This window comes from Carassius carassius, chromosome 36 (assembly GCF_963082965.1).
Source record: "Carassius carassius chromosome 36, fCarCar2.1, whole genome shotgun sequence".
Classification (NCBI taxonomy): Eukaryota; Metazoa; Chordata; class Actinopteri; order Cypriniformes; family Cyprinidae; genus Carassius; species Carassius carassius.
In genome coordinates this window covers 28,601,322-28,616,965 of record NC_081790.1, presented here as the reverse complement: position 1 = coordinate 28,616,965, position 15,644 = coordinate 28,601,322, and the positions used below count along the sequence as shown (strand labels likewise).

General features: G+C 37.1%; 2 protein-coding genes across 2 annotated transcripts; both read left to right on the top strand.

The window, feature by feature from the left end:
• The first annotated feature begins 1,181 nt into the window (after positions 1–1,181).
• ppp2cab (protein phosphatase 2 catalytic subunit alpha b) lies at positions 1,182–8,218 on the top strand. The gene is made up of 7 exons (XM_059526888.1): positions 1,182–1,497; positions 2,974–3,183; positions 4,447–4,620; positions 5,171–5,260; positions 5,387–5,548; positions 6,323–6,441; positions 7,662–8,218. Exons 1-7 carry the CDS (start codon positions 1,396–1,398, stop codon positions 7,732–7,734), a joined length of 930 nt encoding a protein of 309 aa, XP_059382871.1. The 5' UTR covers positions 1,182–1,395; the 3' UTR covers positions 7,735–8,218.
• Positions 8,219–9,579: 1,361 nt separating this feature from the next.
• LOC132117536 (S-phase kinase-associated protein 1) lies at positions 9,580–15,443 on the top strand. The gene is made up of 6 exons (XM_059526887.1): positions 9,580–9,712; positions 10,120–10,216; positions 10,309–10,382; positions 12,638–12,781; positions 14,303–14,443; positions 14,923–15,443. Exons 2-6 carry the CDS (start codon positions 10,120–10,122, stop codon positions 14,956–14,958), a joined length of 492 nt encoding a protein of 163 aa, XP_059382870.1. The 5' UTR covers positions 9,580–9,712; the 3' UTR covers positions 14,959–15,443.
• Positions 15,444–15,644: the final 201 nt, after the last annotated feature.

Here is a 15,644-nt window from a genome sequence, read left to right as displayed (position 1 = left end):
GTTTTCTCTCTTTAAAAATGATTTCATAATTGTTTTTTTCTGTTAAGATTTTTTATACATATTTTTTGTTATTATCTGGCATTATTGTAGGCTATTTTGGTTTGTTGTTTTTGTCTGTTTTGCAATGGAAAATTATCATAGTATTGTACTCTGTCGTGGGATTGATTAATAATAAATAAATAAACAACTGCAGAGGCACGTTTTTAATTTTGACAAACAAAAGTTTTTTTATCATGTGTTTTTGGTTGAGGACTCACTTCTCACTCCACTTCTTTTTTGTTAAACTAGTAATAAACAATTCCACAGATTTTCGAAACAATAATATAAGGATGTTTAATATAATTGTTGGTGAGGTAATTTCATAGAGTGTAAAAAGGGTCATTTGCATTCCTCTTCTTATTAATGTTTCCGTTTTTATTATAGTGATAAAATGATATTTCATTCTAATTATATATATATATATATATATATATATAGAGAGAGAGAGAGAGAGAGAGTTTATTTATCCTTTTAAAACGTATGTTTAGGTACAGTTTTGTTAAAAAAAGCTTACTAGAAGGCCTAATTACAAATGTCACAGATTTTTTAAATAATATTAGGTTTTTTTGTTATATATTTATTTTTTTTCAGTGATTTGAATAATTTGGTTTAGTTTGCTCTCCACTAGACATTAATATATTTTAATATTTCATTAAATTTTTAATTCATTTAATATTACTTTTTTAAAATTATGTTTATATTTACAATTGTTTACAAATATTTATTTAATATTTAAAAAATAAAAGACATTTTTAGTTTAATCAAATATGACACCCAACAAACATGTGAATGTGCACGGATAAATCGTTTATAATAAACACCGCGATATATTCCATTAAAAATAAAAATTGCGAATTTTGATTTCTACATTTCTACAAAATGTAAAGTTTCTTTACTGATAAATTATGAATGTAATATGTATCAATTATTATAAATAGAAAATGATGATGCATCATTACAAAATTATCCAAAGTTTTACATAAACAATTTGGCCGTTGACGTGTTAATGAGATCCTATTGCAGTAAAGGAAAACGCCCAACGATGTATTTGAGAACCAATCGGAAAGCAAGACGAGATCCTTGCAACCAATCAGAACTGAGCAGAAGCTGTGAGCGTCCAATCAGCGCCGAGCCGGCTAATGTGAGGAAGGCTAAAGTTAAAACAACCGTGGCTCAGGGTGGGACTCTGAAGGCCGACGGCTTCTCCTTTCCTCACAAGATTCTCCTAATTAATTATTTCAAGATCCCTAGCCACATGTACGTCTCAAAGTAATCTTTCGATAAAAGGCGGATATTCGTGTAAAGGAGGGTGAAGTTAGAGCAGAAATCTGCGTGGAAAGCGAGTGTGAAGCAGACATGGACGAGAAGGCGTTTTCGAAAGAGCTCGATCAGTGGATTGAACAGCTCAATGAGTGCAAACAGCTCTCAGAAAACCAAGTCAAGAGTCTCTGCGAGAAGGTAAGTGGGTGAAACACAGCATCAACATCGAATTTGTTTGTAAGTGGTCGAGAGTTTCTTCTCGTATAGATGTTTATTTGAAAACGCGACTCCGCTTCCTCGTCGCTCACGCGCTCTCAAAATGGCGCCCGCGTGACTGACACACACACACACACACACACCTGTATTATCCGACTTCTAACCTCTTCTAACACATTACTCACTCGTCCAGAAGTGTGCATGTAGGTGTGAGCCCAGAGTTTGTGTATTTGAAGATTGATGTTGAGTCGCTGGTTGCTGCAGTGGTTTTGTTAATTTAGTTGTGCTCGGTTTGCTCATGAAAAACCTCTTTAGATAAAGTAAAATAGCTATTAAGTCTCTGCAACTGATGCCAATATGTGTCACCCTTCTCTTGCAATCAGTTATAATCATGTGGATTGATAGAATCAGCCATTTAATAATCAAAAATAACTAATTAAATAATATAGGATCTCCACCTCTGGTGGAGCATCAGACTTCTGTTGACTGGGTTAGTTTAGTTTGCCCAAAAGAGAATTCTGTCACTAATCACATTGAAGTAATCAGTTGCATTTAACTATATGTTAAATAAACCGTTTCTAAAATGTAATTTGAGTGTCTGCGTTGTGTGTAGTTGGGACAAATCCTCCAGTTAATATGGAAAAGATGTCTTTTATATTGTACAAGATATAGTTCGGACTGAACTCACGGCTCAGAATGGTTGGTTGGTGTTCTTGGCTTTATTGCAGATCTGTGTCACTCTTATCTTCTAAACGAATGAAATCATCAGCATTTATGGACGAGTTACATTACAGTAACGTTTTGACTCTTCCCTTCCACCTTAAATAATGCTGTGTGTGTCTCCAGAGGAGCTTCATTAACACTGGATGTGTTCAGTTTAGGCTTCATATACACTTGTTTAGATCGATCCATTCAACATCCAGTTAGCTCTAAACTCGTGATGCTTCTGATGACCTCAAGTTTCCTCGTCGTATGGATGAAAATGGACTACTTTAAGGGCTGTAGACTCCTAAACACAATGCGTAGTACACTTGGGCCCAAATAGTTAACTAGAAAGCAGGGTTGGTGTGGTTTATAGACCCAGGATCAGCAATGCCTGAACTCAACCAATCAGAATTAGGGATGCATCGATGCGATACTCGGGATGGGTATCAGACGAGACCGATCCGAATCAGTGTATATGTAGTAGATTGTGTTTAACACACAAAAGAGTGACGATCGGCTCAACACGGAGATGTATAGAAATACTACACTGATTTAAAAAATAAAATAAAAACTGTGCTGGTATCAGATCGGATCGCTTCTGAAAAAATGGTTTTTGGCGAATGGCGAAGCTTTAATTGTGTAGTGTTTATGGTTTGAATCAAAAATCACTAGAGGTCAGGAGTGTAGCTCCTCCAAACAGAGCGTCTCTTTATGAGGAGAATACTGAGATCTTGTTTTGTATCGTCTCCGCAGGCTAAAGAGATCCTGACCAAGGAGTCTAATGTGCAGGAGGTGCGGTGTCCGGTCACCGTGTGTGGAGACGTACACGGACAGTTTCACGACCTGATGGAGCTCTTCAGGATCGGAGGGAAGTCTCCGGACACTAACTACCTGTTCATGGGAGATTATGTGGACCGAGGCTATTACTCTGTGGAGACCGTCTCGCTGCTCGTCGCACTCAAGGTACGGCCTGCTTTGTCTCATGTTCAACCTAGAGCTCAGAAATATTAAAGACGTAGTCCACCTAAGAATGAAAGTCAGTATCATTTACTCCCCCGTCAAGTTGAGTTATTTCCTAGTTTCTTCGGTGAGAAGAACAGGCCAACAGCGTGTACTTCTGTTATTAGTTCCTGCGGTGCGAAAGCTTCTCAAGAGACCGCTGCTAATCAAACATCACCGCTCTAACAAGGATTAGTCTGTATTTAGGCTAACTCATGCACAACTACTGTTGTTTTACACTTAATTGTTACTTTTCTGCACTTAAATCCTACAGTTACTGACTTTGTTGTATTCATCGATGCTTGTAATTGTTCTCGTTTTATTTCTGACTTTATTGGTTAAGCTAATATATTCTGCTGGGGGTATAGAATTACTTAAAGCAAGCTTTAAAAAAAAAATCTGATCCGAAAAATGTCTTCAACTTAATCATAACATAGAGGTCGGATAGTCATGTCACAACATTTGGGAGGTTTTAACGAACTAATTCACAAGCTAAAGTTAGTATTTGTGTGTAAATGTTAAACACTGTTTGTTTATAAATTAGCATCTCATGTTGCTCTGAGGATTTGTTTTAATATCTTTGCATCATGTTCTGTTATTTTATTTTGTGTCTGTGCTCATTTGTAATCACAGAACCGTTTTGTCCAAAAGCCTAAACATTTAAATACAGATACATTCTCATGTATGATTCATTTCTATAATTGTTTTTTTTTTTTTGTATATTTGGGGTATATTTGTAGCGATAGCCAACAATGCATTGCATGGATCAAAGTTATAAATGTTTCTTTTATGCCTAATATCATTAGGATATCAAGTTCCATGAAGATGTTTTGTAAATTACCGTAAATATCAAAACTTAATTTTTGATTAGTAATATGCATTGCTAAGAACTTCACTTTTAAAGATGATTTTCTCAATATTTAGTTGTTTTTTGCTCCCTCAGATGCCAGATTTTCAAATAGTTTCATCTCCGACAAATATTGTACGATCCTAACCAACCACATGCATCAATAGAAAGCTAATTTTCAGCTTTCAGATGATGTATAAATCTCAATTTTGAGAAATTGACTCTTCTGACTGGTTGTGTGCTCCAGGGTCACTAAGTGTCCTGCAGTCTGGACTCATACTCGATCACGAGACTATCTCCAATTAGTCTTTATGCAGTTTGATGGCCAATTTTCTTTGTTTATTTTTGTTAATCATTTGATTTATGTCTTCTAATTCTAGGTAAGGTACCGTGAACGCATTACAATACTTCGAGGGAACCACGAGAGCAGACAGATCACACAAGTGTACGGCTTTTATGATGAATGCTTACGGAAGTACGGCAATGCAAACGTGTGGAAATACTTCACAGACCTCTTCGATTACCTTCCCCTCACTGCTCTGGTCGATGGTCAGGTATGTGTGTGTCTCCAGCTGGGTTTTCTATTTTATTTTATTATTATTATTATTTTAATTTTTTTTCCGAACTCAGATTTTTCCTTTTTAATCTTTTTGTTGTTTGTTGTTTTTGTTTTTTGGATTCCATTTTAATTGAATTTAGTGATTAGAAAGCATGTCCAATTAATTGAGATCATCATGAAACTTATACAATTTAACAATTATATTTTAACGCCCTATGAATTTTTTTTTTTTGCTGTTTGTTTTTCTCCTGGATTTCATTTGAATATTTATATTTATTTATTTTAATATTTAGGTTTAATTGATTTTAATAATCAAAGTATAATCAAGTTCATTAATAAAAATATTGTTTTATATATTTTTTTTTGCACACAATGATAAGGTCCCGTAAAATGTTGTTTTTCAGAATTTTAAAGTTAATTAAATGAAGGCATGAAACATGAAAAGTTGAATCAAATTAAAATGATTAAAAGTCAAAGGGCCCTCAGTAAACCCTTCTGTGAAGGTTGCATCTCATTTTTTTTATCTATTTATTTTCCTCTTGCAGATCTTTTGTCTTCACGGAGGATTGTCGCCGTCCATTGACACTCTGGATCACATCCGAGCGCTGGATCGTTTACAGGAAGTTCCTCACGAGGTACAGGACATAGATGAGCATCAGCTCTCTTGTGTTTTACACGTGCACTTGAGTCTAATGGCAAAATAAAGCTATAACCCATGCTTTAACCAGCACTGATGGCTCTGTCTGTGTGGTTTTCCTCAGGGACCCATGTGTGATCTGTTGTGGTCTGACCCAGATGATCGTGGAGGGTGGGGTATTTCTCCGAGAGGTGCAGGCTACACCTTTGGGCAGGACATCTCTGAGACGTTCAACCACGCTAACGGCCTCACGCTGGTCTCTAGAGCTCACCAGCTCGTGATGGAGGTCAGCTCATACTCCTCTCTCATAAGAAGAGGGATAATGAACTTCTCCGCTTAGTGGGACACGTTACTGCTCATGCTCTCTTAAGAGCATGCGTGTTCTTTAAAGATCTAAAAAGCTCAGTTTTACCAAAGTTTAGGTCATAGAAGATCCTAATTTGAATTTAAGAGGCCTTAAATTTGGGGATGGAAAACAGATAAGGATTATGATTACACTTAAAGGCTAGGATTTTATTAAATGAATGAGCTGCATGTTCAAAGTCATGTAATCATCAGCATCATTACTCCAGTCCTCAGTGTCACATCAGAAATCCTTCTCGGATAATTTATTAATGTTGGAAACCGTTGTGCTGCTTCATATTTTTGTAACCTGTGATACTTTATTTTTAATTTTTTCAAGATGCTTTGATGAATAAAGTATTATTTTATAACAAATAACTATCACTTCACTAATCACATTAACACATTAATCACTTTAACACATCCGTGCTTCATAAAAGTATTAATTTCATTCAAAAAAGAGACACCTACCGACTCAAGATTTCCATTTGAAATAATCTGCATATTAGAATGATTTCAGACAGATTGTATAACGCTAGCTTTTTGTTCTATTTGTCAGTTTATAGTTTTATTTTACAATTAACAAAAAGCGAGCTCAAAAAGGCTTCTTGTTGTAGCACATCATTACTCTGTTGTTGGTTTCGGTTGTTACCATTGTTCTTGAAAGTCGTGTTTGCTGAATAACTAAATGTTGATGTAACACACTTTTCTGGTCTAGGGTTACAACTGGTGCCATGATCGCAATGTGGTGACTATTTTCAGCGCGCCGAACTACTGTTACCGCTGTGGGAACCAGGCGGCCATCATGGAGCTGGACGACACGCTCAAGTACTCTTTGTAAGTCAAGAAGCTTGATCAAAGCAGATTCAGGTGTTTTTTTTTTTTTTTACTAATCAAAAAGCATGTCTAATTAAATTCAGGAAACTACTACATTTTCACATCAATTTAAGTTTAACAAAAATTCCATGATAAGGGCCCTGTGAAACGTTTCATTTTTTCTTCATTAAGGCCCGGTTTCACAGACAGGGCTTAGACTAAGCCAGGATTAGACCATAGATCAATTAGGACATTTAAGTAATTTTTATAAACATGCTTAGAAAAAAAACATTACCGATGTGCATCTTAAAACTAAAAAGGCACTGATATATTTTTAAGATCAGTCGGTGCAAGTTTATTTCAGTGGAAACAGCTCAGACTTACATTTTAGTCTAGGACTAGTCTTAAGCCCTGTCTGTGAAACCAGGGGCATATGTTTTATTGTTACCTAATTCTGTGTTTTCGCATGTCCAATTATTTATATGCGTAAAAACAACGTAATTTATTCAACTTTCTTACAGTAGCCTTATGAAATGTTTTTTTTTGCTCAGAAATCCGGTTTTAAACATTTTCTAGTTATCAAATGAAGGCTTAAAACATTAATTTATTTTAATTACTGAAAATCAAGCAAATGTTATTTTTTGGTAAACAAAGTTAAAATTAAAACTAGGAAGAAAGGATGTCTGATTATTCCTTAAAAATAATGTTTGTTTCTTTTTAGTAGTAGTAGACCATGTACATTCTGCTGGACGATAGTAATACAGTTTTGGCCAATACTTGTCTTTAAACTAAACAGGACTTTTATTTTGACGGGTTGCCGTGAATATCTTGTGTATGTGATGTGATGCTAGTTTTACTCAAATCAAACCATGAAGTCACTCTCAGAGCAGTTCTGGAGATGTTGTTCATGTGTTTTGGTCCTCATTTAGTGAGACGACACAAGCTGAAATCACCGCGAGCGTCTCGTGTGCTTCAGTGTGTGTGATAAACGAAGTCACGCTTCTGTACCATTCATTAACACAGACACGCAGAACATGCAGGATTCATATTTAAATAGACTTTTCCGGTTTAAAATTTACAGGTGCTAGTCTATATCGTGATTTGAATTAAATGTAATGACCTCCTTTTTATTAATTCATTCAAAATGTGACATTCGTGTTTTCTGAATGGTGGAAATCATAGGGCCCTAAGTGTCTAGAATGCTGTTGATGTGAAGGTGTGTGTGATCTGTGTGTTTCCAGTCTGCAGTTCGACCCGGCGCCGCGCAGAGGAGAGCCACACGTCACCCGCCGGACCCCCGACTACTTCCTGTGAACCCAGTATCACCATCATCTTATAATCCTCATTCAGTTTAACATAAAAGGGAGAGGAATGGGCAACAGTAGAGAAAAGAGAAAACTGATCCAATGAGAAATGTCTGTGGACCAAAAGGTGTGTGTGTGTGTGCCATATCTGAACCGATCCACGAGCTCCAGATATTCCCAGCTGCTCCTGCTTCTGTCCTGCGCTCTTCAGATGAACACACCGTCTCCTTCATCAACTCTGTTGTGTTCTGTCCTTTGTCTTTTTTTTTTTTTTTTCAACAGAAGTCCGTTTACAGTTTATTTCCGTTTTCCAAGCTCTACGGGTGATTAATGCTCTTATATCCCAACAAGCAGGCGATAGTGTTTCCTACACTGAACTAGTGATGTGTGCAGACTGAGAGGCATACAGTCGTCTGAATCCTGGAGTAGCTTCATATGATGACTCTGTGTCTGTATAAAGGGTACCAGTTAAGAATAAAGATGGATCTCGCTCATGTAGTTTGTGCTGTTTTTGACACGTGAGGGACTGAGATACAGTTCAATTGATTGTTCTGTTTAACAACTTCTTAAAAAAAAAATATTGTAAGTATACAAAAACTGTTTTAAAAGTCAAGAATTGTGAAGATGATGTGATCGAAGACCTTTTATACAGTCTTGTTTTCATCTTGATTTTTTTATTTATCTGGTGCTTTATACAATACAAATTGTTTTAAAGCAAGTTCACAGTAGCAGACGGTTAAAAAAAAAAAGGTGTTACTATAAGTCAACAATTATGAAATGTCATTATTCAGTTCAGTTGAACCAAGTTCAATCTTGGTATATTATATAACGATGTTTTGTTAAATAAGAAGAAATTACTTAATTTAATCATCTGGTAATAAAAACAACATTTTATTAAATAAAATAAGAGCTGAGTGGTTGTCCAGCCTGTCATATTGGGGAATCCGCCCCTTTAAGAAAACCCCACCCTCTTTCGTGACGTCAGGACAACAACAGATTTTTGGCGGGAATGAGGTAAATTTGTTGGCGACTTTTTAATTGACAAGTTTTTTTTGTATGAGTTCGCTTTCTTTGTCAGATCTTAACATGTCCATCCTGTTGTTATGCCAGAAGTGATTACAATACAGTATTTTCAAAATATATACCAAATGATCTTAAATAATCGGACTAACTGAAGGACTGGAGAGCTGTGGATTTATTGTGATGTTTTTATCAGCTCTCATTCTGACGGCCCATTCACTACAGAGCATCAATTAATGAGACACTGATGCAATGCTACATTTCTACAAACCTGACGAAGACAAACTCATCCTAAAATGATATCATTATAATCTTAATTCAAGTGAGGAAAGCTTTTGAAAGTCTGACAGTAATCAGCGTTGAATACTACCGAAAGGTTAACTTGTTTACAGGTTTAAAAAAATATTATGAGTTGAAAACATTAAAGATTTAGAAAAGTTATCCAAAACTAATCAAATGTAATCAGCTACGTTACTTTAATAAACTTTTCATCACTTGAATTCAGATCATAATAATTTAGTATTACAGCACAGCCTCCACAAAATCTTTTTTTTTTTTACTTTGAGATCATTCTGAGGTTAAATACAGATTTAAAATCATAAGAATTAGTTTAATAGCTATTACACTGTTTTTGAATCAGATATTTGCATAGCTGTGACAGGAAACACTTGCCTTGGGAAGAAAGTTAGGACTCATCCTCAACAATAAATCACATATAGCTATAAAATAAATAAGTTATAATAAAAAAAGAGATGTAATGCCGTTTGTAATCGTTAGTATTTTCATTTTTAACACATTGTATTTTTTTAGTAGCTGTAACTAATTACAATGACGTTTATTTTGTAATGTAATTACGTCATTCCGTTGCACGTGGGTGTGGTTTAGTTTGCGCACGCGCGTCACTAGAGCGCAGTCTCACTCGGGCCTTGTTGACGTTCGGTTTCATACCTTCGCCGCTCTCAGTCACGGTAAGAACGGGACAAAATCTACCTCATCAGCGAGTCATATGTTATATTCTGACAGCAAAGAGACGCAGCGGGCGTGATATTGTGTGAAATGAAGTTTTATCCCGGTTGACGTGATGAATGCGGCGGTTGCTAAGAGAGGCCTATAGCCGCGCGGCTAACGATGGCTTAGCATCACAAACAGTCCGTTCTTTATGTCTCTGCGGTGTTTTTAAAAAGTATCTGAATAAGCTCTGGGACAGTCATAATCTGGATGCTTCGATTGTAGCGGGTTTCTTGTTTTTCCTCTTCCATTATACGACCGTCTCTTATTCATGTGTAACATCGAGCTATCGGTAGTTTACCTCATGTGAGCTAACTCAGCTAGCATGAGTCAGTATTCTGAAACCGTGTTGTTATTGTTCATGTAGATGCCGACTATTAAACTGCAGAGCTCTGATGGTGAGATGTTTGAGGTGGATGTGGAAATCGCCAAGCAGTCTGTGACTATAAAGACCATGCTGGAAGGTAAGCTGAAGTGATGTGTGTGTGTGTGTGTGTGTGTGTGTGTGTGTGTGTGTGTGTGTGTGTGTGTTTAATCCCAGCTCTCTTCTGCTCAGATCTGGGGATGGATGATGAAGGAGATGATGATCCGGTTCCTCTGCCCAATGTGAACGCTGCCATCCTGAAGAAGGTCAGACTTGTACATTAGTCAAGTTTAATTTCACATGATTTTAGTAAATAGATGGTAGATATCTATGTCTGATTTTACTCTGAGATGATGATAAATGATACTTTGCATGTGGGTCGTTCCTTGTGACCTCGACCGGAGATCTCGAATGTCTTGGATGAATATTTGGATCAGTTTTGTTGAGGGAGGTCAAAATGACAATCTTCGATGGAAATTCAGAGGGAAATTACAGGGGGTTGAAATGACTTCAGAAAGATGGCAGGATCGTTATTGATTTTAGAAATCTTTGTCGCATTATATACTAATGATAACCTTTCTCCATTTGACAGACAAGCTATAATTCTAGTTCCAGCTTTATTTATTAATTGTTCTTTAAATGCAGTAAGTATCGGGTGTCTGCAAAGTGGCCCACATTTAGTTTTTGGCCCTTGATAAAAGTGTTCATTTTAACAATTTGCTCTCTGAGCCATATTTAGGTTCCAGTAACTCTGGAACCAAACCACATAGGGCCTTAAAAATGATGATGCCAAAAGGAAACCTTGTCAAACCCCAACATCTAAAAGGGCGTTAAGATATCTTAAATACTTCTTGAGTTTCAGACATACAGATAGGGCTGTGACGGTGGCTGATTTTTACCACCGCGGTAGTCCTGGACCAACAACCGCCGGTGGCGCGATGTTTGAAAAAAATATATATATATATTAGTGTCAAAATTTGCTCATTAACCAAGGCGATAATTTTTTTCCAGTTTAACGTATTCAAATTATTTTACGTAGGGGCGGGGATGGCCACCCACTCACAACTGCTGCTTCTGTCACTTTTTCTCATGACAAGAAGTGAATTTATTCGGTCGCAGACTCGCAGAATGACTGAACAGGAAACGTTTCAGACACGCGCTCCACTTCACTTTATTATCAGGTGCAAGTTAAGCGAGCGCGGACGGTCCTGTGCTCAAAGGCGGTGTGTGCTTCCTTTGTGCGTATCCTTTCATATCAAACTGCGAAATAAACTATGTGCAAGCAGTGTCGTGGTCAGTTAATTCATGGAATTACCAAAAAAGGTGATTAAAGCTGACTTAAACTGTGCATGCATGTGATATATTTTATATATATTATATACAGGATATATTTATATGTATGCACGTGTAGAAATCAGCCCAGCACTGTCTCACTCATCTAACACATCCTATTTAACTTGTCAGTTCGTGTTTATTTGAGCACTTCTGTCAGTGAACGCCGCCTGCAAAACACTAAAATAAATATCAAAGAAATAATGTTTATTTAGGCTACAAGAAAGTAGCCTAAATACGAAAGTTAAATACACCCTAACGGACGCGAGCGACGCAACACGAGAAAATACTCATTATAATCAGTGATGCTACAATAGCACAACACGACATGATAAATCCCCGTCGGTCTGTGATGTAGGCTACTGACACAGAGTTCAAATGTCCTGTATAGATACTAGACAGACTAAACCTGTCACAACGCTGTTGTGTTGCGTCCGGTTTACTTTTCCGCCACCAAGCAAGCTCAGTAACTCCTCATCTGCATGCGCTCTCTTTGAAATAGGAATCGTTGCCATATTTCTTGTTACCATCTTTTATTTATCGCGGTCTCGTTTGTATTTGGCCAGTTTGGAGAAAGCCTCACCAAACCTTACCAGCCAGCGTTTGCGATCACGAGAACTTGTGCAAACGCTGATGGGTGACATGAATGAAGATGACTCCAGATCGGTGAGGTGGTATTTGCATTCCCAACAAGATCCATCGCCCAACACTAAATTAATTTGCTGAATGTATAAACTGTATTTTCCTGCGCTCAAATCTGCCAATCTTAAGGAAACGCTGTGTTTGAGGTAATTTGTTAATTACCATAGACTTAGAATTTGCAACTATTACAGTTATTACACTTATATACAAAACTTTGTATTATGTTTGTGACGTCACGTGCACTACCACCGGTGGCAGTAGGCAACCGACCACCGCCGTGACGCGGTTGTCACAGCCCTACATACAGACTTTGGAGAAAAACACTTGGGCCTACCAATCTTTTGTGTAAAAATAACATTATGATTCTGAAATCATTTTAAGATAACACTATTTTCATGCCAGTACTTCATGCCAGGTTTTGTTCCTCATTGCTAATTTTTCTCAGTTATGCAAAATGATTTAAGTAGTGTGCACGTTGGTTGTTTTAATCTAAATTTATGTGTTTTAGAAGGGACGGAGTCTTACAGTGTGTTTAATGTGTCCACAGGTGATTCAGTGGTGCACCCATCATAAAGACGACCCTCCTCCTCCTGAAGACGATGAGAATAAAGAGAAGAGGACGGATGACATCCCCGTGTGGGACCAGGAGTTCCTCAAAGTAGACCAGGGCACCCTCTTCGAACTCATTCTGGTGTGTTAAACTGCTTCTGCTGTGACTGACCAGTGTTTGTTATAATGCTACAGAACTGAGTCGCAGGCTGATTTCATGGAGGGAAAACTAGGCAAAATGCATCCTGTTGGTTTTTAGGACCAGTTAAGTGCTTGAAGTTGTAGGATAAACCAATGTGGCGCCCTGCGTTTAATGAAGCAAAACCAGTTCTAAGTGCCTTCTGGTTCTTGAGCCCACAGTTTGGGCAAAATAACCCCGCGGTTGAACATTTGTTAAAGATAAATCTGAGATACAACTGTTTGAAAATCTGGAATCTGAGCATGCAAAAAAAAATCAAAATATTGAGAAAATTCTCTTTAAAGTTGTTCAAATAATGTTCTTAGCAATGCATATTACTAATCATAAATTGAAGTTTTGATATATTTACTGTAGGAAATGTACAAAATATCTTCATGGAACATTACTTAATGTCCTAATGATTTTTGACATAAAAGAAAAATCAATCATTTTGACCCATACGATGTATTGGTTATTGCTACAAATATACCCCAGAGACTCCAGACTTTTGTGCTCCAGGGACACAGATGTGATGTAACTATTGTTTTAAGAGTACTAATCACAAAAATTATTCATTATACAGTGATCATTTTAATATGCCTTTAAAATGGGTTTTTCCATAACGCAATGCATATCAGAATACTTGTATAAGACAAAAATAAATACTTTGAAAATGGAGCAGTCTGATGCAACCCACAAGGTTCATTTAAACATTCTATCACATTGTAAGATGTGGGTGATGTTGTAGCTCATCCGTGCATCACTACAATGCATGCACGTTCCATTATCTTACCTTTCTTGCTGTATGGTGTATAGTTCATGTCGTCCTCACATGTTGACGTCATCAAATTGTGATCGGTTCGTGAGATCGGACAAGTTTAGTGAGCACCGATCAAGTCCTAAAATCTGATTATCATCCGATCGATCGGAGAATCCCTATAAACTGCTAAACTTTTTTATTTAAATGCATGTTCAATCACCTAAAGCTCAGAGCAGATGGAGTTCATGCGGATCATTTATTTACATGGATGCTGAAAACACTGAGCTGCTGATGTGAAATAAATAAAAACAGTGCTGCGCTTCACTCAGAAACTTGCACTTATATATATATTTATAATCACATTAAGCCATTTTTTTTGTCCGCAGGAGGATGGTAGAATCTCTTTCCTGTAAATGTGTCTCCCACTGTGTGCAGGATTTCAATGAAATATCAATGTCTGAGTTTCTGACATTTACCAGTATTGAGATATATCTGTCAAATGTCAGTATGCACTGGGGAAACCCCTCAGAAACCAACCTGAAACTGCTTCGAAGCCTTTATAGTCAAGTTCTCTGCTGTGTTTTGGGACACGTGTCTGAAAGGCTTGATTGGTGCTCTTCTTTCACACGTCTGAGCAGCAATGTGTCATCTCTCCACACGAGGGCCAGGTCTTCGTCTGCAGCCCGGCGTTTCATCACGCTCTTTCATCTCTTCTCTTTGTTTAGGCTGCAAATTACTTGGACATCAAAGGCTTGCTAGACGTTACTTGCAAGACGGTTGCTAACATGATCAAAGGCAAAACCCCAGAGGAGATCAGAAAGACTTTCAATATCAAAAATGATTTCACAGAGGAAGAGGAAGCCCAGGTAAAGCAAGAGCTCATTTCCTGTCTCTTAATGCTTAACTGTAGCATCACTGAGATACGCTCTCACAGTTTTCTTAATATTTTTAATATTCTTATTTCAGTCAAATGTAGTAGTTTTGTTGTTTTGGTCATTTTTAGTAACTTTTAGTGTCAGTAAGAGATTTGAAGCCTCTTCTGCTCAACAAGGCTGAATTTATTTGATCAAAAATACTGAAAAAAAAAAGTTAATATTGTGAAATATTATTGCAATTTAAAACAGCTGTTTTCTATTTTAATGTACTTTAAAATATCATTTATTTCTGTGATGCACAGCTGCATTTTCAGCATGATCCGCAGAAATCAGAATAATATGATTTATCTGCTTAATTTTTTTTACTAACTGGTATGGTTTCAGATGTTAAAAATAAGATGAACTGACAGTTTTAAGTAGTTGTTGTTAGTTTTGTTCAGTAATAACTCGCAGGATGTTGTGTGTTGCAGGTACGTAAGGAGAACCAGTGGTGTGAAGAGAAGTGAAGATACTGACACTTTAATACTACTTTTTTTTTGTTTTGTTTTTTGGAACAATATGTAATTAAAAAATTGCACTGCACTGTTCATATTTGTTAAGATTTAACATGAACCAAGAGAAAGACTCCCTTGTGATTTGCTAGCATGGCCATCCCCTTTGCTTCTGTGCTGTCAAAGCCTTTTTTAATGCCCTTGGTCTTCACCCGTGTAGAGAAAACGCTCCTCTTTCTCCCACGCTTTATTTGATTTGAGCAGAGCTTGTCAGATTGTGTTTTGTGTTCTTGAGAAAGGAACGTTTATCTTGAGAGGTATCCGTGCTGATGAAAGCTCAGTGTTGAGATGTTGTGAACTTGCGAAGTGCTCGTGTCTGCTTTCACTTCATCTGTTCGCCTCGGTGTATAGGACTGAGTCTTTCACGCTTCTGCTCCTAAACGGCAGGCGATTAGGATTATCAGTCTTTTAGTTCAAAAAATAAAACCAGATTATTGTCAGCTGTCTGTGCAGTGTCATGTTTCTCTTTCTTCATCTGTTCAGAGACTGTAGGGTGGACCGTCTGTATCTGCACATCTCAGCTTTTCTCATACTCTCCTTTTTAATGAATAAGGGTTTGTTTTTGAGTTTGTCAAAGGTTAACAGTCAACGTGATCCACTACTATAGTGTCTGTCAATACTAAAGCACTTCAAACCTAACA

Excerpts from the sequence above, each read along its gene's own strand:
- ppp2cab (XM_059526888.1), top strand. The coding sequence starts at position 1,396 with ATGGACGAGAAGGCGTTTTCGAAAGAGCTCGATCAGTGGATTGAACAG. Across the intron at positions 3,184-4,446 it reads CGCTGCTCGTCGCACTCAAG|GTAAGGTACCGTGAACGCAT; the intron begins GTACGGCCTGCT and ends TTCTAATTCTAG. Across the intron at positions 6,442-7,661 it reads GACACGCTCAAGTACTCTTT|TCTGCAGTTCGACCCGGCGC; the intron begins GTAAGTCAAGAA and ends GTGTGTTTCCAG.
- LOC132117536 (XM_059526887.1), top strand. The coding sequence starts at position 10,120 with ATGCCGACTATTAAACTGCAGAGCTCTGATGGTGAGATGTTTGAGGTG. Across the intron at positions 10,383-12,637 it reads ACGCTGCCATCCTGAAGAAG|GTGATTCAGTGGTGCACCCA; the intron begins GTCAGACTTGTA and ends ATGTGTCCACAG. Across the intron at positions 12,782-14,302 it reads CCCTCTTCGAACTCATTCTG|GCTGCAAATTACTTGGACAT; the intron begins GTGTGTTAAACT and ends CTCTTTGTTTAG.